Here is a 26986-nt window from a genome sequence, read left to right as displayed (position 1 = left end):
AGATTCCTCATTCCTAAGTTTTGGGACCAGGAAAATTCTAGCATAGACTGGCCATATTCAGTAGTATTTTTTTAGGTCTCGCCTGACCCAGCGCATGCGCTGGTCTGGCGAGACTTTTTGTGAGAGCTCAAAAAAATGCTACCATGGCCAGCCTAGAGCTACAGTGCATGTGCACGGGCGCGCGCTTAGGAGCAGAGGCTGGCAAACCTTGTCATGCTAATTAAGCGCCCGCGATCACTTTCGCCCGTGATCACTTTCGCGGCGCCCCTTTGATGATCTCGTTCAAAGAACATCAAACATCAAAGAACATGTTGTTGTGTTAATGCTTTGCTGCGCCCGTGTTGACTTACAATGTGCTTTCTCTTTCCACAAACTTGATGTTTGTGTTCCTTTATTTTGAGATGCTTTTAGTATTACTGTTTTGTGACTTAAAGAACATTATGGAAATGTTACTGTGAAACTGGACAACATTCACAGTGTTTATTTCTGATAGCAGCGGCTGCTTCATGTCTGTTGGACCATTCAGGGAGTCCTTTCGTTGGCGCTTTCATGAGGACATGATGAGGAAGCTGGAAACTTTTGTTACATTCTCTTTAAAAGCACAGCATGTTGGCGACTGGTTAATCGATTAGACCTATGTAGCTCTTTAGATCTCAAAGCGCTATGGTGGGTGCAGCAGTTACAACTCATGAAATATGGGGTGCAACTCAAAAGGAGGGGGCAGGTGTGAGTGCACATTGGCTGCAATCGAACTCTTAAGTTGATGGGCTGTATGTATCCATTATCAGCATTCACTCTTCGCTAAGTGATCTTGTTTGTTTTGTTGTTGTGTTAATGCTTTGCTGCGCACGTTTGACTTACGTGCTTTCTCTTTCCACAAACTCGATGTTTGTGTTCCTTTATTTTGAGATGCTTTTAGTATTACTGTCACACGCACAACCACACAACACCACACATACAACCACACACACCAACCCACACACACAACCACACACATAACTACACATAACCACACACACACACAACCGCATACACACAACCACGCACAACCACACACACACAACCACACACCCGCACACACACCAGCACACACACCCGCACACACAACCAACCGCGCACACACAACACACACAACCACACCCAACCACACATCCACGCACCCACAACCACACACAACCACATACACACACCCACATACACACAACCACACACACAACCACACCAAGCATTGGCATAGCCAATAGGTCTCGCCTTTGGGACCTTATAAGTGTTTAGCCATGCAACAGTTGATGTGGTTGCACCAAGGATATTGTGCTGCATAACTAAATACTTAGAAGGTCCCAAAAGCGAGACCTATTGGCTATGCCAATGCTTGTTTTAAGTAGATCCGTTGCCATTTATGACACCAGTAGAGCTGATTATAGAGGCAGCTTCTCGACATGATCAAATGTTCTAGCTTAACCAAGTTTATTGGAGCAAAAATCACTACAGATTTGTGTGCCTAAGTCTCACAAGACTCTGGATTTACAGACGGGCTCAGTGCTGGAAATGTTTTGCATGTTATAAAGACAACAGATTGGGTACTCTGTTTACATGACTATGAAAGTTGGTTATCCGAGTTATTTTGATGATCGAGACATGAGCTTATGCTCTTGAAAGATCAGTATGTATTATTCTTCACTAGGGAATTTTCTTAGTCACTTTGTGCCCTTAGTGACTAGGTTATTTAGAGCAACTTGTGGCAAATTGGTTAGCCAGTTTGGTCAGGACCACTGTAAACACTCTCATAAACCTTACTATCTGTATTTTGTTCTCCCTGCAGTTCAAAAAGGATGGTATCCAGACCAGAGAAAGGGAGAGTGCCACTCATAAACCAATCCATCAGTGCTGCAGCAGCAACAGACAACAAGAGCAACATGGAGCTATGTGATGAACAGCTTGTGATAAAAGCCCGGGAGGTTGCCATGCGTAGGGGATGGGCATTTGTAATTGAAATCCTTCTGCGCACAGAAATGGAATCTTTTCCCCATACAGTCCATGACGAAGAGTCGGGGAAGTTGGGAGGATGTAGTCCGCAGAGCCTGGATAAGGCTGAAGATTTACGGGCAAATGTTGATAAGTCCAGTTTCGGTACATCCACAATGGATAGTAACAAAGAAATGCCCAGTCAGGAATCTAATTTCTTTACATCTGCAATGGATAGTGACAAACCAATGGTCAGCGAGGAAGATGAAGATGAAGAGGAGAAGACATCAGAGGTGAATCTTCCTGGGCTAAATATTGCTGAAGTAGGTGTTCAGAAGAGCAAGTTATTACTGACTGAGGACAGTAGCTTGACAATTCCTTCTTCATTTAAGAAGTCCACGATCCAAAGAGAGGAAGGTTGCCATGTAAATGAGCCAGTTATGCACTCTAAGATACTAGGGTTCATTGATGAGGTCAGCATAGTGTTTAATAAATGTTTTTTTGGCATGAAAGCACCCACTAGTACTCGGGCACCTTTAAATATGGATTTCAAAGAAGGTCGGTCCTATACTTTACCAGACCGCAGCATGTTAGACTCTAGTGAAGATGCACAAACAGAGGTTCTCTCGGTGTCATCAGAAGAAGATAAGGAAATGACAGAGCAGGCAGAAAGACCTACAGCTAAGTTGGTACAACAGAAATGTGAAAAAACGAGTACAGCAGGGGCAGTCGTAGCAGCACCACAAATGGCTGCCACAATGCCAGTGCAGGTAAAAGAACTGGAAGGGCAACAAGTAAGTAACATAGGGAAGAGACAAGGAGGTTTTTCAATAGAAGATGGGCCAGTGCAAAGGAAGATAAAAGGGTACGGGGCAGAACAATATTGTTATTATTGTGGTAATAAGGGTCATTCTGATAAACTATGTGAAGCAAAAAAGAAAAATGAGAAAGCACAGGAATGGATCGCTCTGCAGGGCCAGTTGGGTCTGCAGCAATTGCAATGGGCTCCCCAACAACCTCTGCAGGGTCAGTGGACCTTACAACAGGGGCAAATGTTATGGAATATGCTCCAGGTAGTCAGAAATAATTCAGGAGGGCCAACACCGGTCTATATGGGAGGAGTAACAGTACAAGAAGGTTATCACTTTTCTGCAGAACCCCAATGTCCAGAGGGACATCAACCAATAGTTGTAGACAATGGGGAAGCCCATGGACAACCATTATATGTCCAGTCCTATTGGTAAACCACCGATCAGGTGAGGAACCCACTGTGACAGTAGTCATAGAAGGGCGCTCATATAGATATGTGATTGATACTGGGGACATTAAATCTTGAATATAGAAAGGAACACTACCAGTTTCTCACATAGAAGTGGACACACAGGGTTTTCTGGGGTGGTCAGGAGCGTTCCTTTTACTGAATCCGTGACAATAGGAGATTTGTAGATTGAAGAATCATTGTTACATTCCCCAGATGCACCGGTCAATCTTCTTGGAAGAGACCCGATGAGTAAGCTGAATATGACTATTTCTTTTTGGGAAGCTGGGTCAATGGTATATTACGCTCCATGTATTACCCCAGGCAGAATCCTGTCACTCATAGCTCATGAAGACTTGGGACAAGTCAGAGAAATTCCTGTGGATATGGAGGCCTTTTTGCGTGGCATATATATGTCTTGAAAGCGCATGCACCAGCGCTATTGGGAAAAGCAGTGCAGATACCAAAATAATTATTGTTCAGTCCTGAGAGGCCTGTGGATCCTATAGAAGAACTTCACATGGTATTGGACATAGTGGCCATTGAAATAAATCCATGTTAAGCATTAGTGATAGCTTTTCACAGAAGACAAGTAATGTGGGCATCAGCGGTATTTACATATCCAGTAGTTCAATTAAGAGACATAGAGGAAGAAAGGTTTGAAGGTAGAGCGTCGATTGAGCCAGTGGTATTTCAAATGGATGTTCCCCTTAGAGTACAGCTATAATACAGGACCTTGCCAAAGCATGCACAACACAGTACAATAAAAGGAAAAGATTTGGCAAAATTACCAGAGAGTCTGTGGACAAGGGGACCACATGATGTGGCGCTGATCAAAGGATCCGAGCCTGTGAAAATAAAGCCTGTAACGATACTGCCTGGGGTACGGCAGTATCCCTTATCCAAAAAAGCAGATGAAGGCATCTTTCCCACATTACAGGTGTTAAGTGAGCAGGGAATAATATATGAGGGAGCCACACCCTATAACATATCGATTTACCTGATAAAAAATGCTGAGGGGGAATTTTCATTCCCTGAATGATATAGCAGTACCAGAATTTCCAGTAGTACCAGACTCATCAGTCATACTAACATTCCTACGGATGCCATTTACCTGCATGGAGGAAACTATTGGTCTTCTATGCATGGTTGCAAAAAGAGGATACAAAGTGGACAATGACAAATTGCAGTATGCGCAGAAAGAAGTTCATTATTTGGGGCAGATAATATTCAAAGATTAGAGGGGTGACCACTGGCAGAGCAGAAAGCAGAGAAATATGCCCAAGCCCACTGCCCCAAATCAAATGCAGTAATTCTTAAGACTTTGCAATTATGTAAGAAAGTTGCTATTTGATTATGCTACCCTGACTGCACCATTTCTGACTGCCTTAAAAGAGTCCCATACCAATGAGAACAAAATAACCTTGACTGATGAAAGAGCGGGAGTGTTTCGGGAGCTAAAACAAAAAGCAAATTACAAATGCTCCAGTGTTGGGTATGCTTATCTACAACCTTTTCTTTTTTTTTACCTCTTCTGTCTTTGTCATTGAATGACCATGACGGCTCTGCCTTCCCAAGAATGAGGGGTTGGTTGCAGACGCTGCCTAAATGCATGTGTGATGGCACATCTAACCAATCTACCATGCACTTTATTCTGTTTTGTAAATATTACAATGATTTAAGAAAGCATTTTCAAAGACCGTTGTTTAAAGCTGGAAAGCATTTTTATTACCAGGAAGCTTTTAAGTATATATGTGCATTGGACAATCTGGTTATATATCATTCGGTTTCTACTTTTATTATATCAAATTAGATGTCCTAGATGCTATCATAGCGTTGCATTTTAAGATCTCAAAGTTTAGCCTATTAATATGTAATGGATATTGTTTTTGTAAAGTATTCTTGTTCTACTGTTTATACTGTGTGTGGTGAATATATATATATATATATATATATATACACCCCTACCTACATGGAAGCTCTAGTTTATGAGATTGGCCTATGCATTGCAATGTGTCCTATATTGAGATATTTTTGCTCTTTTTGAATCTGTATGAACTCCATGCCCAGTTTATTGACATACACATTTTTAATTTGCTGAATTGTTCTAATGGTGAAACACAAGGAAATGTATGCTAATTAATTTTTCTTACTTTGTATCTCTGATACTTTTATGGATATTATTATATCTGAATAAAGAAATTGACAACGGCAGCTCTGTTAACTCAGAAGTCCTCTATGGAACACAAACCAATTGCCCACTTCAGTGGGCTGCTAGATCCTGTCATGAAAGGTCATTCATTATCCATGTGAGCAAACACTCGCTACAGCAGCATTTGCAGTTCAGAATATCACCGCAATAGTGATGGGATCACCTTTAACACTGTATGTATAGCATGCGGCATTTGCTATGTTACAAAGAAGCAAGAGTACTCTTACAACACAGAGGGAATCCGGGTACGAAATAATACTTTCAGTGCCATCTTTGCAAGTGGTTCGATGTCACACAGTTAATCCAGCAACATTCTTTGCACACCCAGTTACTGATGAGAAATAAGTACACGGCTGTGCTAATTATATACCAAATGAAGAGAGTAAGGTAGAGGAAGACCCAGGGAGTATGTTACTTTTTCTTGATGGATCCTCTTACATAGACCAAGAAACTGGGACTAGACATTGAGGAGTAGCAGTTGTAAGACCTGAACAATCGGGATCATCAGATGCATTACAAATTATTAGCCAGATGCCACTACCTTCTTACTTTCCAGCACAAGCTGCTGAATTAGTGACCATTATTGATGCACTGCAGCGAGCTGAGGGACTAGAGGGCTTTAACACTTCCATCCAAGTTGGCAGTAATAAAATGTTCAGCGCACCCTAATCAGCAAGATCTTATCGCTAGGGGTAGTGCTCTGAGAGACTGGGCAGCAAAACAGGCAGCTAAAGCATCCACAAATTATACTGACTGTGGTGAAAACAAATTGGGTATGATGACAAGCAGACAACAGGACGTTGCAGATGACCACCTCGTTACGCAGAGGCAGCTAAATTACATTTGCTTGAATTGCAAGTACAAGCACACCCTCTTGAACTGGTGTGGGAATAGTGAGGTTGTGTTCAGTAACCAACAGATTTTATTAACGGACAAGAAAGTACAGGCAAGATGGTAATGTCACAAGCCTTGCTGTACACAGCACTAGAATGACTACACCTTCCAACACACACTGCAAAAGAGTATCTTATTTCAACATTGCAGGCAGATTGGTTCATTCCACAATTATCTAAAATTATCACTATGCACATTGCAGAATGTGCAATATGTCAATAGTATAGTCCCAAGCCATCCTTAAAAGTAATCGCCTCAACAATACCATGCTCAACAGGTCCTTTTAAACATATCCATTCACAGTTTGTCGATATGATAGATGCAATAACTACAGGTACCTTATAATGGTTGTCTATTATCACAATGGATTTCTTTTAAGTATGTCTTTATTGACACTTTAGCAGCCATCTCTGATGATCATGTACAAGGATGAATCACAATATGCTCTGCATTCAAATGGGGTAAACTCTGCATTGTGTTGGGGGGGCAGGGAAGTGTATGGCAGCAGGATAAACAAATAGTATGTTGATCAATCGGGTTTCGTGGAATCCCAGCCACGGTAAAGAAGAACGTAGGGAATAAAAATGTCAAATGCCACCCACACCAGTCATTCTCACGATGGATTGAGGCAGTAAACTGTGTACATAATGATGCAAAAGCAACAGCTAATTTCCTGGTAAGAGAGGTGTTACCTAGATGGGGCATGACAGAAGTGATTCGCTCAGATAACGTCCCTTATTTCGTGAATGCAATTTTATTTTTTCCAGTACATTTGTACTGCCTTAAACATTAACTGACATCTGTCTTGCACTCCCAAAGTATTGGAATAGCCTCCACAAGAATAAAATAAGCAAACTGTGTGCCACCCTGAAAAATAAGTAGCTGACCTGCTGCTTACCATTGTCTTTGTACTTCCTTTGAAATCAACCAGAAAGCAATCACAATTTAATGCAACATAAATTTGTGGCAGGACATCCCATGCCCACCCCACCAGCGAAAGCAAGGCAAAAGCCAGATGCCCATAAAACAGTTGGAGTTTTAGGGGAAGAAATTAACTGTTATTTGAATGAGTAAATAAAATCTGTCAAGTACTTCTTTAAACAGGCTTTGTGAACACAGAAGACTGCCTCAGTCCAGCACACCCGTCCAATGCCCATTGGTCAAAGTCTAAATTCAGAACTTTGTTTGCAATGGAACAAGCTGAACTACAGCGATCCCGTCTCAGTGATGAGCACCCCTACTGCTATGAAAGCGGATGGCAGGAAGCCAAGGATCCATCAGCAGGACTTGCGACTGGACCCTGCTTTGCCTCGGACACTTCTTCAAACATATGGGGAACAAGAGGGAGAAAGCTTAACACAAGAGTACCAGTGTCAACTCTTTAAAGACATGTTGAATATTTTGTCGATTTTACGAGCACCAGTTATGTATTACAACTTTTTCTTCTTATGCTAAAGCCCATTGCAATGGTATTTTGCTTTATGTATGGGATTGTGAAGTATGATTATGCACTTGCAGAGAGCAGTATCTGAGCAAGAAAATGTATCCCTTGGAATTCATGCTAGCTTGTTAGATAATATGTGGTATCAATACATGTCAGAGATAGATATCCAAACTTGTAATTCCACCTGTTTCCGTCTGCTCTGATTCGCCACACCACTGACTCTGGTAGGTTACACATGTCTATGGAGGTTCCCTCAAATATTACTATGTGTCTGTTACATCTGTTCCTGTGTAGAATAAGAGCACAGATGCAACCACTACAGGTCAGACAAGGAGCATTCGTAGTAAACGCACATTATGTAAAAACGCTAGAAGATTAAATTAATGTCTTAACAGATCATAAAGAACTAGTAGGGAAGTTAGATGCAATGGATAAGATGGTGGGGGTTATGAAGTACAAGGATAGAAACTGGAGAGCTCAAATATTGCAGCAGGGATTTTGAGGAGCATCCCGACCAATGCTTCTTTGCAGTGATTACTCCACCTCACCCCGGCCCTATGGTTGTCAGGATAGGCCATATTTTCGAGTAAACAGGTCAGTATATGTTCATGGTCATTGGCACGTGGGTGCTACTTTTGGATGTTGGGTCCTTTCGTTGTGGCAGGGAAACCATACTGATGATCGCATAGCCCAGAGGTGTCCGGTAGAGTGGGATGTGAATATATTTAGGCTAACTCAGGTAGAAACTCCTACAACTCTTCGAGTAGGTAGAAAACCCATTCTTTTCTATTTGTGTTTCAGGGGATATGGAACAGTCACTATAGGGAAGAACATTAACTACAATAACACAATCTATAATTCTGACATGAAATTGGGCAACTCCAGCCCTATTGATTATTACTGGAGTTGTGGTGAGTGTCTGTGTATGCAACTTGGTTTGGGATGGCAAGGACTTTGCTCTTTGCTGACTGTGCATACTCCCTCTCTGGTGATTCCAAGAGTTGATCTTTCCAAGTGACATGATCATCCCATAAGCCATCCAATGACCTTGCTACATCATCACTGGAAGAAGAAAACTGCAGAGTATTATGGTACTACAGCCTGGGAAGACGTTCCACAGAGTACAGGCTGTTTAACGATGCCCAACTCTTCTTTGGAAGAATCCTACGTTCATCCAAGCAAAAGCAACTGCACGTTGGTTGCAGATAACCCGTAGGAAGCTCATCAAAACTATTCATGCCACCAAAGATGGCTTCAATGCCGTCAAGGAAGAAGTGCGCGGAATGAGAGTGATGATTATGCAGTACAGACATGTGTTAGACTTCATGGAGGCGATGGAAGGAGAGGTATGCACCAAGATTCACAGCCTGCTGCATGTATAGCCCGGCCAATTACGCTGATAATGGGACACTCACCAAGGCTATACAAGCTCTGCACACTTTGCAAAAGAAGATGGTGGACGAGGTAGGTGCCCCGGACGAGTGGCTTGAAGGGTGGTTCACTTGGGTTCCATCCTGGATGTCAGGACTATTTAAGGCTTTGTTGCCTGTGCTTGTGATATCACTGTTGACGTGCTGTGTCCTTCAGATAGTGATAGGATGTTGTAAAAGGGCTAGTCAGAAGTTAGGAGGCCTGTTCACTAGTAGGTTGGCCAATAGAATGCAGGATGTTGAGAAGGCATATACATTGACAGCTCAAAGTAAAAGGGAAGGTGAGGAGATGGTTGAAAAATCAACTTAAGGGGGAATGTTATAATAAACATAGTAAACAAAGAAGGCCAACTCATGTCCCTACAGGCATCAGTTGAAAGTCGTTTACAGAATTACGTATTAAAGAAGAAATACAGGTCTAAATTGTTTGCACTAATAAAATAGAAAGGCAGCTCAAAATGGAGTAACGTTTCAGGGGAAGGAAGTAGACGCGAGCTTCAGTAGAATAGAGAAATGTAATTAGACATCACAGAAATGGAAAGTTACAAGCCCGTTTTGTGAGAACATACTTTTGAGAAACTAGATAAGGTAGCTCAGAGGCACAGAATAGGTGGGAGATTAGACCTTGCAGAGCGGTAGTTATGTAGGGAGTAGAGCATAGTTGGATTTCAAAGAGACAAGTCAAGGACAAACGGTGAAATAAGCGATAGTGTAGATCTGCAGCTCGCTAACGTGCACATTAATTGCGTTCCTTAACCATGTGATTTGCTGTTTTTTTTTTAAAAATAAAAGTAATACTTTTAATACAGTCTTGTGTTACAACAGACGTGTTAACAATATGGGAAATGTGTGACGTGTTACGCTATGAACTAGTGTATAAAAAACACTGGCCGCCCCTTTGTAAGCTCAGAGTTCAGATTCCGGTTCTGTAGAGCTGACTGACCTTCTGCGTACGCTTATCAAAATGTACACTATATTGCCAGCAGAAGTTGTGTCGTCATTTCTTTTATCCGGCAACACGACTCCAATCTGAAACCCAGTACAATCCAATCCACCTCACCTCACCCCAATCTAATCTAATCCATCTCAATCCAGTTCACCCCACACCAATCCACCCCTCTCAATCAAACACCCCTCACTCCACTCTAATCCATCCCATTCCAATTCACCCATCTCCATGCCACTTCGCTCAATTCCACCTCACACCAGTCCACCCAAATCTAATTCACCCCACCCCATTTCAATCACCCCACCCAAATCTAATCAAGTCCACTCCTCTATAATCCACCCCACTCCACTCAGTCCAATCCACCCCACTCTACCCCAGTCCAATGCACCCCAGTTCAGTCCACCTCACTCAATCCATCCAGCCCACCATACTCCATTTCACCCCTCTCCAATCCAGCCCACTCTAGTCGAAATCATCTCAATCTACCCCACTCCAGTCTGTCCCACCTCCTCCGCTTTAGTTCACCCCACTCCAAACCACCCTAATTAATCCAATCCATTCCACTCTAATCTACCCCACTCCAATCCACCTCACCCCATTTCAAGTCCACCCCACTCCAATTTAATTCAGTCCACCCACTCCAATCCACCCAACCCACTCTACCCCTATCCACCCCACTACCTTAATTCACATAATCCACTCCACTCCCTGCCATTCCACTCTACGACACTTTCTGCCATGGAACACTAAACTCTACTCCCCCCTACAACACTGCTCCCCTACTCCATTTTACTCCCAACAAATCCAGTCTATGACACTACTCCCCCCCCCCACTCCACACTATGACAATCCACTAACTGTTAGCTATGCTGAACAGTAGCCACACCGGTGTAGAACATGGCAAAAACACATTGCCAGAGCTAATAGCTCTAGTATTGGTGAGACCTATTGCCTTTGCCAATGCTTGGTTTTAATTCTTGCTGCTCCAGCCGTACAAATGGCATCTGCCTCCTGTGAACACGTACAATTAACAGAGTTCATAGGGGACTACTGCACAAGCACTATTCTCACCATATCATACCTCCGTGGTCTCAGAATACACAGGTGGTGTCAGCATCCTGTGGCCACGCAGCATTAACAGAGAGAGGAAAGAGCTGTAACAGTACTCTCCTCAGTATACCATCCATCCTGATCAAATGTCTCAGTTGCTCATTTGGGGTCATGAAAATCCACTATTATAAAAAACTAATCAAATAATACGGTGAAGTGTAGAAACAGACTAAGCCCGAAGGATACTTCCTGGGGCAATCCCTTTTTAGGACGTAATCCCTCACTCACCAAAAGGTGACATGCTTCATCATTTGGGATTCTCCTCCCAGAGGAAAAACCTAGTTCCTCTGGGGGCTACAACCCCCTCTCTGAGAGGGAGGAGCTCAGGGATATTTTAATGGAGGATAGACTAAATCCACAAATGATGAGCTGATAATGTAAGTGAGGAGTGCAGTGCTGAACAGAAAACAGTTAAGTGAAAAAAGTGTAATAAAACTAGTTCAAGGACGGCAAACACAGGAACAAAGTAGTCAATAACAGCCTATAAGGCGTTATGGCTGAAACATGTCGTCCAATATTTGTTAATAATTCACCACAGTCTATGACCTTTTGACTGGTGGTGTACACTATTTTAATGCTGGTCATGTACGGCTGTTATTGACTACTTTGTTCCTGTGTTTGCCGTCCTTGAACTAGTTTTATTACACTTTTTTCACTTAACTGTTTTCTGTTCAGCACTGCACTCCTCACTTACATTATCAGCTCATCATTTGTGGATTTAGTCTATCCTCCATTAAAACATCCCCGAGCTCCTCCCTCTCAGAGAGGGGGTTGTAGCCCCCAGAGGAACTAGGTTTTTCCTCTGCGAGGAGAATCCCAAATGATGAAGCATGTCACCTTTTGGTGAGTGAGGGATTACGTCCTAAAAAGGGATTGCCCCAGGAAGTATCCTTCGGGCTTAGTCTGTTTCTACACTTCACCGTATTATTTGATTAGTTTTTTGTACTATTAGACCTTAGGGTTTCGTACTGTTTTTTGATCTGAACGTTGGGGAAAAAACCCTGTGCGGTCTTTAAAGTTTTCCCTAGGACCCCCTGGCTTTGAACCGTTTTTGTGATTGTTAATCCACTATTATATACTGCAGGCAAAACCTTAACAAGTGCTTTGGGAAGGACAGGTTTGCGTGCATCCCCTGTGCAGGGTTGTTGTGGACATGCATATATGCAGTATGTACTCTGTTCCAACAGCCCACTCTGTGTACACACTAACAGCACAGACCCTACTCGGGCTCTAGTTTTGTCTCTGCACACATACAGATTGCGCTCCTGTGCTTGAGATGACAGTGGCTTGTAGGCATCAATGCAAGAGCAGTCAACATTTCCAGATCCAAGCATAACATATCTAGTTTAGATGTGTTTTTTCCTGTGCATTGTGGGATTTGTTGTCCTGTTTATATCATTAGAAAATTGGGACTACAAGTCCCAGAATGCAGAGAAAAGTAGCCACAGATGTCCCAAACTGATACTATAGGAGGCAACCAACTGCTGCATGCCACTAAAGGATGTACTCAGTAGTGCCTCCTCTCCTACACTCCCCTACCACCATCAGAGGAGTCACCTCCTCAATAGGAGGCAGGCAGAAAGCATGTCATACAGTGAGTGCCGTAGATGAGCAGCGCATGCAAGTCCCTCGCTCCCACATCACAGGAAATCCAGGGCACTTCACTGCATGCAGTAGCTGCAGGCACACGCATGACAAGAAGCACATGCCTGCCAAATGCACAACACACTGCACGAATGTTAAGCAACATCAAACATTAACCTAACTGTGGCCTCTATGCATGCTTTTTTAAATATAAATTAAAGCATCTGCTGGACTTCTGTGAATTTTCTCTGTATCCCTTATTTGAAATTGCAACTTCTTCTATTTTTAAGTACAAAGTTTGGTATCACTTAAAAAGGAAATAATTTAGTCAGCTCTTGCTTATCTGTGTCCTTGCAGGTGCTTTCTGGGTTTACAGCAGAAATATGAGGCCGCGTTTTTCTGAGGTGTGACAGGCCACAGGTCCAGTGTGCATGAAATGTCTGCAAACAGCGTGTGAGGACACATTTTTGCTGATATCCCCCAGTGCATAATTTGAGCCGGTGGTTTCCAGAGCTCACCCCACCCCATTTCAATCCACCCCACCCAAATCTAATCCAGTCCACTCCTCTATAATCCACCCCACTCAACTAAATCCAATCCACCCCACTCTACCCCAGTCCAATCCACCCCAGTTCAGTCCACCTCACTCAATCCATCCAGCCCACCATACTCCATTTCAACCCACTCCAATCCAGCCAACTCTAGTCGAAACCATCTCAATCTACCCCACTCCAGTCTGTCCCACCTCCTCCGCTTTAGGTCACCCCACGCCAAGCCACCCTAATTAATCCAATCCATTCCACCCCAATTCAGTCCACCACACCCTAATCTACCCCACTCCAATCCACCTCACCCCATTTCAAGTCCACCCCACTCCAATTTATTTCAGTCCACCCACTCCAATCCACCCAACCCACTCTACCCCTATCCACCCCAATCTACTCCAATCCACCCCACTACCTTAATTCACATAATCCACTCCACTCCCTGCCATTCCACTCTACAACACTTTCTGCCACGGAACACTAAACTCTACTCCCCCCTACAACACTGCTCCCCTACTATAGGAGGCGACCAACTGCTGCATGCCACTAAAGGATGTACTCAGTAGTGCCTCCTCTCCTACACTCCCCTACCACCATCAGAGGAGTCACCTCCTCAATAGGAGGCAGGCAGAAAGCATGTCATACAGTGAGTGCCGTAGATGAGCAGCACATGCAAGTCCCTCGCTCCCACATCACAGGAAATCCTGGGCACTTCACTGCATGCAGTAGCTGCAGGCACACGCATGACAAGAAGCACATGCCTGCCAAATGCACGACACACTGCACCAATGTTAAGCAACATCAAACATTAACCTAACTGTGGCCTCTATGCACGCTTTTTTAAATATAAATTAAAGCATCTGCTGGACTTCTGTGAATTTTCTCTGTATCCCTTATTTGAAATTGCAACTTCTTCATTTTTTTAAGTACAAAGTTTGGTATCACTTAAAAAGGAAATAATTTAGTCAGCTCTTGCTTATCTGTGTCCTTGCAGGTGCTTTCTGGGTTTACAGCAGAAATATGAGGCCGCGTTTTTCTAAGGTGTGACAGGCCACAGGTCCAGTGTGCATGAAATGTCGGCAAACAGCGTGTGAGGACATATTTTTGCTGATATCCCCCAGTGCATAATTTGAGCCGGTGGTTTCCAGAGCTTATCATCAACACCAGTGCTTTTCATGAGCACCAGTTAAGGACACATTAATTTACAGGGAGATAAAAGTGATTTGCCCAGAATCACTGAATGTTGAGCCGACGCTGAGATTTTAACCTGGTTCCTCAACACCGAAGTTGGCAGCTCTGGCCAATATGGCACATCCTCTTCCCCACTTTCGTGGTTAGTATTTGGTTCTGTTTTAAATGGCGCTAACAGGAGAAATGGGCTGGTGCAAGCTGTCGTCTGACGAGAGCCCCGGTACTTACTTATTTTTTACAAATTAACCACTGCTACTGATCTTCCCATGCCTTTCCATACTCGTATTGTTAGGTGTTGGAATACCTCAGTACGATAACGTGTCTGCTGCAGTGCCTCCAGTGCAGCTTGTAGGATGTGGGCTACATTAAATGAGTGCATCTACTAATAGCATTGCATATGAAAGGACAGCTATTGTTATATGCAGCCTCCTCTTTATAATGGCAGTGACCCAATCAATTCCGGCTTTAGCTTATGGAGTCTGCTTGCTTTCTCCAAGCCATTCAGCCTCTGCTTAAAGTAATTTGCACATTATATACAATCACACACACTATCCACTCAACACTACTGAGTGGAGGTTTGTATTAGAATCACAGCTTCTCCATCTCTGAACTTTGGTAGTCACCTGATTCCATCTTTACACAATTGCACGAACAGGGGTTTATACATAGGTCGGAATACACCGAACGCCTCAGATCCTCTGTCGCAATTTTAAATACACCACCTCTAGAATGAAACTGTGTGCCCCATGGTAAGCATGATTGTTTACTACACAGAAAATATAGCAACGACCATGTGAAATGCAACCTGGTACTGTAATGGGATCTCTTGCACTGACTTTTGCACCACCTGAAATTAGCAACAAAAAAAACATTCAGACCGACTGGCCACTGTAAAAATTGCATTTTGCAACAGGTTAGTAGAAATGTCAGTCTAAATAATGGTGTAAATGTCACTGGGACCAGGAGAAAACTGTGTTATACTGAATATTGGTGCAAAATTGCAGTAGTGTGGTTATGGAAATAGCCCAAAGTCGGCTGAAAGTGGAATTCCACTTAGTCAACCAAACAATAAGGGCTATAATTTCTTCTGGATATTAAATATAAATACTCTTTTGTCCTGCATCACAGAGGAATTAGCCAATAAGATTAATACATGGCCCCTGACTTTGGAAAAGGATAGCACATTATGTCAACAGGCAGTAAAATGTGTAACAAGCATTAGCAAAGCCGATAGGTCTCACCGTTGCAAGATCTATTGGCTTTGCCAATTTCTTTTTAGATATGTTCTGTTTAGCACGGCTGTAGGTAATAAAAAAAGCATTGGCAAAGCCAAATAGGTCTCGCCTTTGGGACCTTATAAGTATTTAGTTATGCAGCATAATATCCTTGGTGCAACCACATCAACTGTTGCATGGCTAAACACTTATACGGTTCCAAATGCGAGACCTATTGGCTATGCCAATGCTCGTTTTTTCTTGGGGTGTGATTTGGGGGAAATTAGGGTAAATCAAGGTTTCACTGAGAGGAAAGCATAGGTCAGCTTAATGAAAGTTATCTCATGGTGTAAGATTTTTGCTATCTATGGTAAATGTGTGTACATTTGTGCCTGGAGAGCATGAATGGCCAGTGTGATCCAAAGTCCTGAGCAAGGGGGAGAGTAAAGGTGAGGATAGGCTAGTGGGAATTCGAAGCTGACTCACTGTACTGTTGCAACGGTGAAAAGAAGTACTGTCAAAATGTTGCACCATTTTGTCACAAATTCGATTTATGTACTGAAGACTAAACCAAGGGGTTTTTCACTTCAGAAGGTGGGTTGTGGAGGCTAAAAGTATGTGGAATCATTAGTGGGTTATGAGTGATCAAGAGAAGAGGGATATATAATGGGGAGGGCTGGTGAGAGAGTCAGGGATGAGACTGATGTGAAGGGTATTGTCATAAGATTGAGCAAGGAATAAAAGACTTGGTAGGTCATTTAGTTTTAATGTAGTAAAGCTCTGGAATCCCCTTCCACTGGCCATTCGGGCTACAGAGAATGAGCTACATTTTTGGAAAGCGATTAAAACCCAGCTTTTTAAATAATTCAGTACTGGGGTGCTCTTTCTGCTTTGGCGGTGCCGCCTCTGATCCAGCGCTGGGATGCGCTTGGGTCACCATGTGCTTTACAGGTAGTACACATAAAAATAGAATGTAGACGTGTTGGATAGTGAGTGGTGGCACAAGAGTTTATTGAAAAGAGTGAATTATGTTACTTTATGTTAACATTTCTGAGGACCCCTGGGTGGCGTGGATGGTGGAGCAACCTCGTGCATGAAATCAAGGTTCCTAGAAGAATCTATTAGTGGTGTTTGTGTGGCTCTGGTTGCTGTGGTTGTGTTTTTAAGGGAAGTAAATCAAAACTGAGTGGTGTAAAGGGCTGGAGAGGAATTTATTTTAAAATATTGTCACACGACCAGCCTAAAACAAATTCTAATTGTGTGGAGAAAGAGGGCATGGCCAGAGTGTATAGCAGGTAAAGATCACAGTATCATTTTATTCAATTCATGTTGTGAAAATGGCATTTAAGTAAAGGAGGCTAAAATGGAGTTAGAATTGACCATGTGTGCTGTGCAGCCATCTTGCTACTCAGTATCCTAATATACATTGACGCTCATGTTTGTAAACAAGCGTGTCTACATATGAGAAAACATCACCCAATACTGTGTCTACATTTACAACGCCTTGTGAAGGACAACTACAACTTGGCAACAAATGTTCTCTTTAATTGAAGTCAAAGACAGCTTTACCAGATGATTCCAAGCCATAGAAGACACCATGGTCCAGACCTGGGCTTTCCTTTTCATAAATCAGTGTTTTCAGGCGTGTTAGTACAATGGGGGTCACCTAAAATGAATCAATACTACAACTCCCAGAATGCAGTATGTAGTTAAGTGGACGTAAAGAACCATAAAGCTGTGTCTGGTGACAAGGAGTAGACTGGTAGCTTAGATAGCAAGGAAGTGGACATATCCTAAATGTGTTTAGCCAAAAAGAAAGAGGTTTCTTCGAACGGAAGCAGAATTAGAAACGAGACCAGCTACTGGATGGCATGATAATTTGGAAATGTATTTGAAGGAGGTATTAAATCATAGCATCTATTAAGAACACTTGGAAATCAATGTCATGCTTAAAATACTTTGCTGTTTCTACTGAGTGGTACCACCTACAAAGACAGTCTGCAATTCCTAACCAAAGTTTCAATTTACTGCCCACGACTGTACCGAGTAGTCTGATGTTTTTCCCATTGTATTTTTAATAGTTTCGGCTAATAAGCCATACAAAATAAATGTAGATATCTATATAAAAGTATAGCAACTACGATGATTAAATACAAGTTCCTGAGTTAGGTTCAATAAAGAAATTACAGTTTTAAATTGTTCATCTCCAATCGGATAAGATACAATTTATGTTTAGAATATAGATTAAGGTATATTTAGTTGCGTTAGTACATTGGAGACACAAAAGGAGAAGCCCACTGCCTATTTTTCAAAATTCTGCGAGAAATATATATAGATACAGATACACACACACACCTGTGTGCTTGTTTGTCACATCACAACCAAAAGCCGTATTCCTGTAAAAGGGGGACTTTATTTCCCTTAGAAGTGCCAGGCAGGGGGCTGATACAGCCTTCTCCCCCAACACCAAACTATTGTTTTTGATTCCCAAAGCTGTAGAAGGGGTTGGGCTCCAAGTAGTCACAAAAAGTTGCAGCCTTGGCCTCTTAGCAGGAGCTTTAAAAGCCCTGCACTGCATGATAACAGCTTTTTCAAGTGTTTCCTCAGAACTGTCCCTGAAACACACAAACACTGCAACAGCCTCTCCATTTTAATTGATAAAAATGAAAGAAGGAAAAAAGTTGTGACTTGGTTTTCAAATGAAAGAGCTCTTAGCAAACATTGAAAAAGAAACCCTGATAAAGGAAGTGAGGTGAAAAAGGGGAAGGGAAAGGGAGAAGAAAATAAAGAATAAATACGCCCCTCCCCCCGTCGTGTTGTTCAAGCCCCGAAGTGGGAGTTTCAAAAGAAAGAAAAAAGCCCTGGTCCATTCAAAGAAAGAGAAAAGAAAACTTGAGCTTTGGCTGGGGGAGGATGGGGGGAAGTGAGAAAACAAAAGAAAGAGATAAAAGCCTGTTTGGGGGAGGCGATTGTCCTCTGTGTGTTCCTCTCTCTCGTGGGCTGCGGGGAGGGGGGGGCTGCTTTGCATTGCTTCACGTCAGCTCTGCCTCATTCCCTTCTTCCTTCCTGCTACAGCGAGGGGGAGATAGGGTGGCTGGAAGAGGGGTAGCGAGAGAAACATTACAAAGGGAAGGTGGAGATGGTGACACACAGAAGGAAGGGCAGGCAGGAACGGGGAAGGGAGAGCCGGGCAGAGGGAGGGGAAAAACAGTGAGGGAGAGACTGAAAACGAGAGGCTGGTAGACAGTGAGGAGAGGACATCACAGGAGGGGGAGGGCTGCAGAGTGGGAGAGATAGGCGGAGAGAAGAGGACTGAGGCAGAGGGAGGGACATGACTGAAAGATAAGAGGGAGGAGTAGGAAGACAGTGGGCGAGGGGGGGAGAGGCAGGAGCGTTGCAGGGGGCGCGAGAGGCTGTGGGTGAGAAAAAAAGGGTTACTTTGCAGAGAAGAATGTAGAAAGACGCTAGGAGAGGGGAAGAGAGGATGAGGTGGACGGGGAGGGATATGACAGCAGGAAGCGAAGAAAGGAGAGGAGAAGTGCAGATAAACAGGCAGTAAAACAGAGGAAGAAAGGAGAAGATGGATATTACAGACATTACAGAGGGAAGGGGGACTGGGCAAAAGAGGAGAGAGTGGGTGAGATAGGCGGGGGAAGAAACAGGAAGGTTAAGAGGGGGAGGGACATTACGGAGGAGGTGGGGAGAGACAGAGGAAGAGGAAGGAGAAGAAAAAGAGTGCGTGAGGCAGGCAAGGAAGGAAGAAAGACAGGAGCAGACCGAGGTAGGGACTTGGAGAGGCGAAAGAGTGGATCAGGCGCAGGAAGGAAGCTGGAGAGAGGAATGCTGGCCCGGGAGTGGTGCGTGTATGTGTGCGTGCGCGCACAGTCTGCTCTTTTTCAAAGCACATACTCGTGCTTGTGGCGCGCCCCTGCGCGCTCCCGCAAGGTGGATGTCGCCACAAGCACGAGTATGTGCTTCGAAAAAGAGCAGAACGACAGCTAAAGGTCCTCCTATGCAGCGAGTGCGCGTTGCGTAGGCGAGACCTAAAAATTAGAAAGATAATATGGTTTTGTCTGCACAGCGCTTGCAAAGTCTTGCATTTTTTAAAACAAAATCTTAAAGGCGACTTAGAATGTCGTGTAGTCCCGATATAGGATCTGTGCGTTTGGATAACATACACTGTGGGTTTGGTGGCAGACTTACTCGGAGCACCCCCACCGAGAATTTTAGCCTGTTTCGTATTAGCTAGCTCACAGTGCCACTAGTGTCTCCTCTTATCGGGGAGAGAATAGTTTCTAGCAACCTTAGAACGTAACAACCCTGATCGCTCAGAATCGTGTAAACAATGTACTACTTTTCGCTCAGTCACTCGTGCTCACTTAGTTTGTCTCAGAGATACACAGAATAAACAGGCTGGGAGTTTCAATTAGTATTTATTGAACAGTTGTTATTCTTGTGTAGAATATATGAGCTGCAACAACCATTAGACAGTAGCAGAGATATATGATTAGCAGTACGATTAATATAAAAGGATAGTACAGTTCTACCATCTTGCAATAAGCATGAATAAATACATGAATATAAAATGCATGATAAAAGTGTGCGTACTCCTATGATGCCCATCTAGATGTACCTAAGTGTACCTAGCATGAGTAGGTGTAAAGCCAAGAATCCCTCTAGGATTTAGTCGAACCCCATTACCTGGAGTGTGAGAATGTAGGAGCCTGTCCTGGTCTCAAGTTGGACACCCCGCAAGGGATGTTCAGACCACTGTCAGCTGGAGCGTCTGCATGCAGGAGCTTCAGCATCTCTGGTCAGTGTGTCAGCCTGGAAGTCTCAGTTACCTCTGCCTAAAGCTAGCAAGATGTGCTGTATTTATGCAGAAAGTATGTAGGGCTCCTTTGCCCCTTGTCTCATGTATTAGCCATTGTTGGATTTGAGGATGACGTGTGGGATGAACCTTGTACGAAGATATGGTGGGGTTAGGTGGTTTAGCCCCTGCCTGGTTTCTAAGAACCGTATGAATATTCATTCATACTATGCGAGTCTATTGATGAAGTCATAGGACTCTATTGTTTGGGAAAAACCCTCCTTCTGCACCCAGGACTAGAACTAGGTAAAGGTTCAATCCTAAAGGCTCATTACTGTGTAGTATAAGGGAGGGTAATGAAGGTGAAGGTGTATGATATTACCTGGGCCAATATTAGGGTACCTATATGAAACATAACAAGAACCTTCCAATACTTACCTGAACTTACCATTCAGTGATTCCAATGTCGCTCTCATTCACTTGCTACTCATTGGCCAGGTTTCACTTCCTGCTCTGCTTTTGCTGTAGATGCCGTTGTGCGGAGCTTGGACCAAGTACACCTTCTGGTCCCTGGCTACTTCACTCTGCATGTGCTTTTTTTATTTACAAAGGAGTACTCCATCTGCACTCCTGCCCCCCTCTAGGTTGTGATTTTACCTCTATCATGCACCCCCCTACTTATGAGCTTCGGTGGTGCCTAAGCTCTGAGAACAATGACTGGAATGGTGCTTCTGTGATATTCGTTGTTCGCTCTACCTTTGCTTTGTGCGTGTTATCATGGTTTCTCGAATGGTTACCCTGTGTGTTCTTTTTAAAATTTTAAACAAAGATTCTCCACAAGTTTGCTTTTGCTTACATATGTTTGCTGAGATTTTAAGCACCAACAAAACCCTAAAGCGGAAATAAAGCCAAAATGTTTATTTCTCTCATATTTATCCCCGCCCCAACTGAAACCCACCTAATCAATCTGCTCAAATTGGTTCTTAGTAAGGAGTTCAAGAACTTAATCATAATGTAAGATGACGTTCTTTCTCGAATGCCAGATTTAAATACAAAATCAAATTATAAATATATATAAAAGATGTATTGCTGTGTAGCACTTAATGTTGTAGTGTTCACGATGCTGCAAATAACGAGACACCATTAGAATTTGTACCCATGCTCATTTTGTCGCTTGTGGAACAATGAAAGGTGGCGTAGTTCCATTGCCTATGCCGGGGATTTAAACCTGTGAGAAGTGCCGATATTTGAGATCAGGTGATATTTTTACTGGACTTTGCCAGAGGGTTTCTGTCAGTTGCAGTTTTTAAAAAGGTTATTGCTCTTTTTTTTTTGGGCCTGAATTAGGCACATTTCTGAGGCAGGCGTGTTTACAGTGGTAGATGGCTTGTACCGAAGGTGGTGGGGCACCAAAAAATAAAATTAAAATAAATTCACTTACCTTGGCAGCGAGACGTCCTCCTCGCTCGGGTGTCTTCCAGGGAGCTCCCGATGTAGGAAACTGCACTACCCAATCCTGGTGCTGCTTTCAGCATAAAAGCAGCCCCGGGATTGTATAGAGCAGGTTCTCCCGTGCTCCTAAGAGCACTGGAGGCCTGAGCTTTCTCTAACCCAGCTAAGACAGTTACGTTCGAGAACTTTCAAATGAGCATGTCTGGCTAGCCCAAGACGGCAGGACAAAGAGAAGTGCATTTTAAACCGTATAGCTCCCTGCTGGCCCTGCCCTGTCCTGACACTTACTTTGGGATGGGTTGCTGAAAAATAAAATGGTGATACATTTTATTACCATTTTATTTTTCAGCTCTGGGGCTTGTGGGGCAACGCTCCTCCGCTCAAATGGAGGAGCCGCCCCTGTGTTTACATTCTATTGCATTTACTTTCCAGTCAGACACTCTACAGAGCTGCACTTTTTCACTGAAAAGAAATCTTTGGGATCTATTTGACAAACCTGAATAGCTCACCTGCTTAGCTTTGTCAAGGATTTTTTTTACATGTTCTGCGGCAGCCTTGCTGCTGTATAACATGACACAGCCAATAGATCTTACACAAGCGAGACCTATTGGCTTTGTCACTGCTTGTTTTATATGCAGTGCCAATAGCTGCTGGATCTGGCTGCAAATGCAAAACCAATTTACAACTCCTGGTTGTGTCAAATTAAAACGAGCAGTCACTGTTGTCTGTTTTAAACAATTCAAAACCATACTTATATTTGAGCGCTTAGCTTCCCTCCTTCTTCTATTGCAGATTTTACTGGAATGAACACTTAACTACTGTATAACACAGGGACTGTTTAGACAATTGGTGGGCGGGGGGAGGATGTGGCTTCATGGACAGAGCTGCGGACCCTGGGGCTGGGGAACCAGGCTCATGCCTTGGCTCAGCATACTGTGATTCTGGGCAAATCATCCAATACCCCATGCCTAACAAAAAATGAATGTGTCCTTGTGCAACGTAACTGGTGCTCATGTAAAGAGATCTAGTACCTTCCAGCCCTGCCAAGTACCACGCATCAGGCATTAAACTAATGCATTTTAGTGTGGTGGTCCACATCACCGCACTGAAATTCATTGTCACGCATTTATAGCGCCTCGTCACGGAGTGCTGCTAATTAACACCACACTATTACAAAGCTCTTAGACAGCACACGTTTGCGCTGCTTTCAGCCTGCCAGCTAAGCTTGGGGGGACTGTCTCAGCTCGTTCTGAGATCGGCTGGCTACAGTGTTTTACCCAACACCAGTCACAAGAGTCAGTTGTGATGAGTTGTCCAATCACAACAGCCGACAGTGTGACTGGCGGGCGTGGCACATTTAAGTATCATGGTTGCCTGAGCCAGTTGGAGGTAGCCCACAGCTGCAGTTTGCACTGCATTGTGCTGTGGCTACAGGCTCAGTGTAGGGTGACCAGACGTCCCGGTTTTCCCCGGACGGTCCCCGTTTTTGGAGAAGTGTCCCCGTGTCTCGACACTTTTCTCCAATTCAATGAAATGTCCGGGTTTTTAAACAGTGTCCGGGTTAAACATACAAATGTCCCGGTTTTTCATTTGTTTCGGTTGTTTGAGCATGCGCGTGCATGCTCTCTTTGCACTGATTAAAGCGTGACGTTTAGGTGAGCGTTGTAGCAGGAAGGGAAATCGGGCTTTGAATGGGATGGGGGGTGGGGAGAGGTGCTCCTTTCATTCCACAGCGCGAGGTTCAGCGCTTTGAATGTGACCTCTGTCTCCAGGCCGAGAAGTCAAAGGATGCAATCTGCATACATTCACACCTAAATGCCGGTCACTTAGGGTGCTTCCAGAGATACCTTTGTTTTGTTAATGCAGCGCTCCTGCTCCAACAGCTACTGATGGCAGTGCGTCTTTGAATGTCTTTATTTTGTAAAAGCCTACTTGCAGGACCTGCTTATATCCTTGTTTAGAAACAATAACCTGTTTGTACTTCGTGTCCAGGGCCGGCTTTAGGGCGGTGCGAGTGCCACCGCACCGGGTGCTGGCTTCCTGGGGGCGCCGTGTTTTAAAGTTTATTATGCTTTTGAAGCACCTGCTGCAGCGTTTCTTTACCCCCAGCAATTACCAGGCCTCACATAAATGTCAAGATAACTTGTGTGATTAATAATCTTCCTGGAGAGAGATCAGCATTTTGTATAGTTGAGGTTTTGACTTCGGTGAAGTTAGTGTAGAGGGTTAACATGCCTGCTGCAAAGAACCTGTACCAAGTAGATTACAGAGTGCGTAAGATGTAAACAGATCAGCAGATTACTGCTTTCAAAAGAGATATCCTTTTGTTACTTGCAATTTATAACTTAAAGTCCTGATATAGAATAGTGAGCTATTAACTTTCATCCTAGAACTGCATACACACTGCAAAGTATACATTATTAGAGCATTGATTAATGTTGCAAAAAGGGATAATTTGGCTAGAAATCGATTCTTATTATTAAAGAAAACTCCCAACTATGCTGTTTCTTTTTCGACTCTGCGTTTGTGCTTCTCCACACAAAGCACTCTTAAACTATACTGCCTACCAGTATGGATGACATGTGACTCCCTACACTTTTAGTCCTTTGGCTTATGTAACATTTCCTATACACTGATTACACATGGATGATTGATTGTCTCTGTGTAATGTGTGTGTGATGCGAAGTGCTCGGACACCCTACACTGGTATGAGTGGCGCTATATAACTAATTCAATGCATCTGAGAGAGTGTGGTTATGGAGACTTGGTCACTGTTAAAGGGTGCTAGTGAGAGAATCCGTGGTGGAGGTGGTCTTGGGGGGGCGCCAACAAACACTGTCGCACAGGGCGCCACCAGCACTAAAGCCGTGGTCACCAACTATAGCAAATGTTGAGGCAAAGTCTGTTTAAATGGAATTAATGGTTACAGCCAATAAAAGACCTCTGATTTGTCGTCTGTAATGCTTCATCTCGGTCTGTGGAGGGAGCTGTCATAGTCCTTTTTCTATGTCCATGGCAGCTGTCAAATAGTCCTACCTTTATGTCGATGGTTACTGCAAACCGTAGTCCTACTTCTATGTCTATGACCTGTCCCCGTTTTTTGTTTTGAGAATCTGGTCACCCTAGCTCAGTGGCGTTATGATTCAGAGACGGTCCGACCGTCGTTGACCTGCCACTGAACCTACACAGTGGTGTCACTTCACAAAGCAGATCTCCCTCTCTGTGACACAGCTGCTGCATCAGAAGTCCAGCATACCTGCCATTTCGGAAGGAAGCCTGGAAGAACATGGTGCTCGCACGCACCAACAGGACCTTCCTCTCTTGCCACAGAGGGCTAATGTGAAGATATGCATTGCATAGCTTTCACTGAGTTTGGGACTCGACAATTTATGAGACAGTGCTCTGCAGCGCACTATCTGAAGTGATTGGGGCACGCGGCCTCTGCGGAATGGTGCCAAGTCCCTCAGCAGCCTGGCCGAGGTCACGCACTTCAGTCCAGTGCAGCAGAGTCGGTCCTCTACTCTTGGGCGCGCTACCTTGTGCACGTGTTGACTGGGCCCGTCTTCCATGTTCCTTGTTCGAACTTCAGTCACTGATCGCTGACAACACCCCAGGTGCGGCTCCTCCACTAGGTCGAGTTCGCGCTATATAAAATTGCACCCAAAAAAATAGGTGGATTTGGAGAACGCTATTCATGTCCTTTTGTGGGCGGGGACTGCTTTGGTTCTGTTCTCACGGCGGCTCCCTTGGTCACAGGACGGGCGCACAGTTGATCGACCCGAAGCCCACTGTGGACTTTGTTCCGGTCCCTGGTCGCGGTATTGTGCGTATCCGCCCAGGATCCTGCATCTACTAAGGGTAAGACGAGGCTTAAACGCGCAGGGGGGGTTAGATGGGTTCTGACTCCACCTCATAAGTAGCTACTTTAAGCTAAACTCGTCCACTGTGCACCGACCTGCACGCATCGGCTTTCCACAGACCGGGAAGTCGACACACATCTCGCCCACGTAGCAGTTGCCCAGCAACCCGCGCACAGGGGAAGGGTTCCTGCTCCTCTGATACGCAGTTTACGATTCCTTATTGCGATGAACCTCCGCCCTTGTAAGCGTCCTGTCCAGCTAAACCTTGCGCGTGATCATCAGCCGTCTGTGAACCCAGAAGCTTCTAGATTTCAGTGGAACGCTGAAAATGGCGGTTTAGACTCCTCACCCGAGGTGAGCCTCGTTCTGAGAGCAGCAGATGTTGACCCGTCCCTTTTTTGGGCAGTTTCTAATAGCGCTAACTTGACCCGAAGGTTTTTTGACTTTACAGTATCGGAGCGCTCTACACGAGCACCAGTTACTTTACTCATGATCACAAGATAAGGTGATTTGCTTAGAAAAACAGGATGTCCAGCCAACGTGAGACTGGAACCTGGTTTCCCAGTTCCAAAGTCGGCTGCTGTATTGGTATCGCCACATCCTTTACAGAGTCTTTATTCAGAAAGTGTGTTCGTCTTTCCACAAGCGTATTTGTAGAGTTGGCTTTCCAGCTTATTCACTGCTGTCATCATTTGGAATGTGATTATTCATGATGACATATTTAGAATGTTGGGTTCTTAGCTCTAGTCAGTTGGGACTTTGGGACTGAGCTGAAAGGTTACAGCTCCTGGTGTGGTTTTATCATTTGGATTCATTTTAATATTTACAATTACCACCTTGTACCATCTTACTGAATAAATACCTGTTATTACAAGAACCTACGTGGACCTGATCTTCATTTACTTCACTACAGTATTGTTGTGCGGCGTACACATTGGTGTCTTCATAGCCTTGGTCGGATGCCAGTTGTCGCGTGGTTGGTTGGGTGCCTTGTGTAACGTGTTCGTAACACACCAAGGTTAACAGGTCGCCCTGTCACAAAGGATGCTTTGCTTCAAACTGGGCTTT

At 44.0% G+C, this 26986-nt stretch overlaps 3 protein-coding genes and 1 pseudogene across 5 annotated transcripts in view; 3 read left to right on the top strand and 1 right to left on the bottom strand.

Moving 5' to 3' along the window:
* The window catches only part of LOC146811676 (uncharacterized), a 40855-nt gene extending 35418 nt beyond the window's left edge, over positions 1–5437 (top strand). Inside the window, exon 2 of the mRNA XM_085618645.1 lies at positions 1823–5437. Coding sequence (XP_085474771.1) covers positions 1833–3209 — 1377 coding nt within the window. The 5' untranslated portion in view covers positions 1823–1832 and the 3' untranslated portion in view covers positions 3210–5437. The remainder of the gene's footprint in view (positions 1–1822) is intronic.
* The window catches only part of LOC146811672 (microfibril-associated glycoprotein 4-like), a 639295-nt gene that overhangs the window by 321413 nt on the left and 290896 nt on the right, over positions 1–26986 (bottom strand). The window lies entirely within an intron of this gene.
* LOC146811675 (uncharacterized) lies at positions 8810–9513 on the top strand (annotated as a pseudogene).
* LOC146811674 (uncharacterized) overlaps positions 25791–26986 on the top strand; it is a 45012-nt gene continuing 43816 nt past the window's right edge. The window contains exon 1 of one of the 2 annotated variants that reach the window (XM_085618643.1): positions 25791–25916. The gene's annotated coding sequence lies outside the window, so the exon portion shown is untranslated. Of the gene's footprint in view, positions 25917–26149; positions 26273–26986 lie in introns of those variants that run through there. The other variant, XM_085618644.1, reaches the window with a different exon arrangement.

The sequence above is a fragment of the Triturus cristatus genome, chromosome 7 (assembly GCF_964204655.1).
Source record: "Triturus cristatus chromosome 7, aTriCri1.1, whole genome shotgun sequence".
NCBI classification, from domain to species: Eukaryota; Metazoa; Chordata; class Amphibia; order Caudata; family Salamandridae; genus Triturus; species Triturus cristatus.
This window is presented reverse-complemented; position numbering and strand designations above follow the sequence as displayed.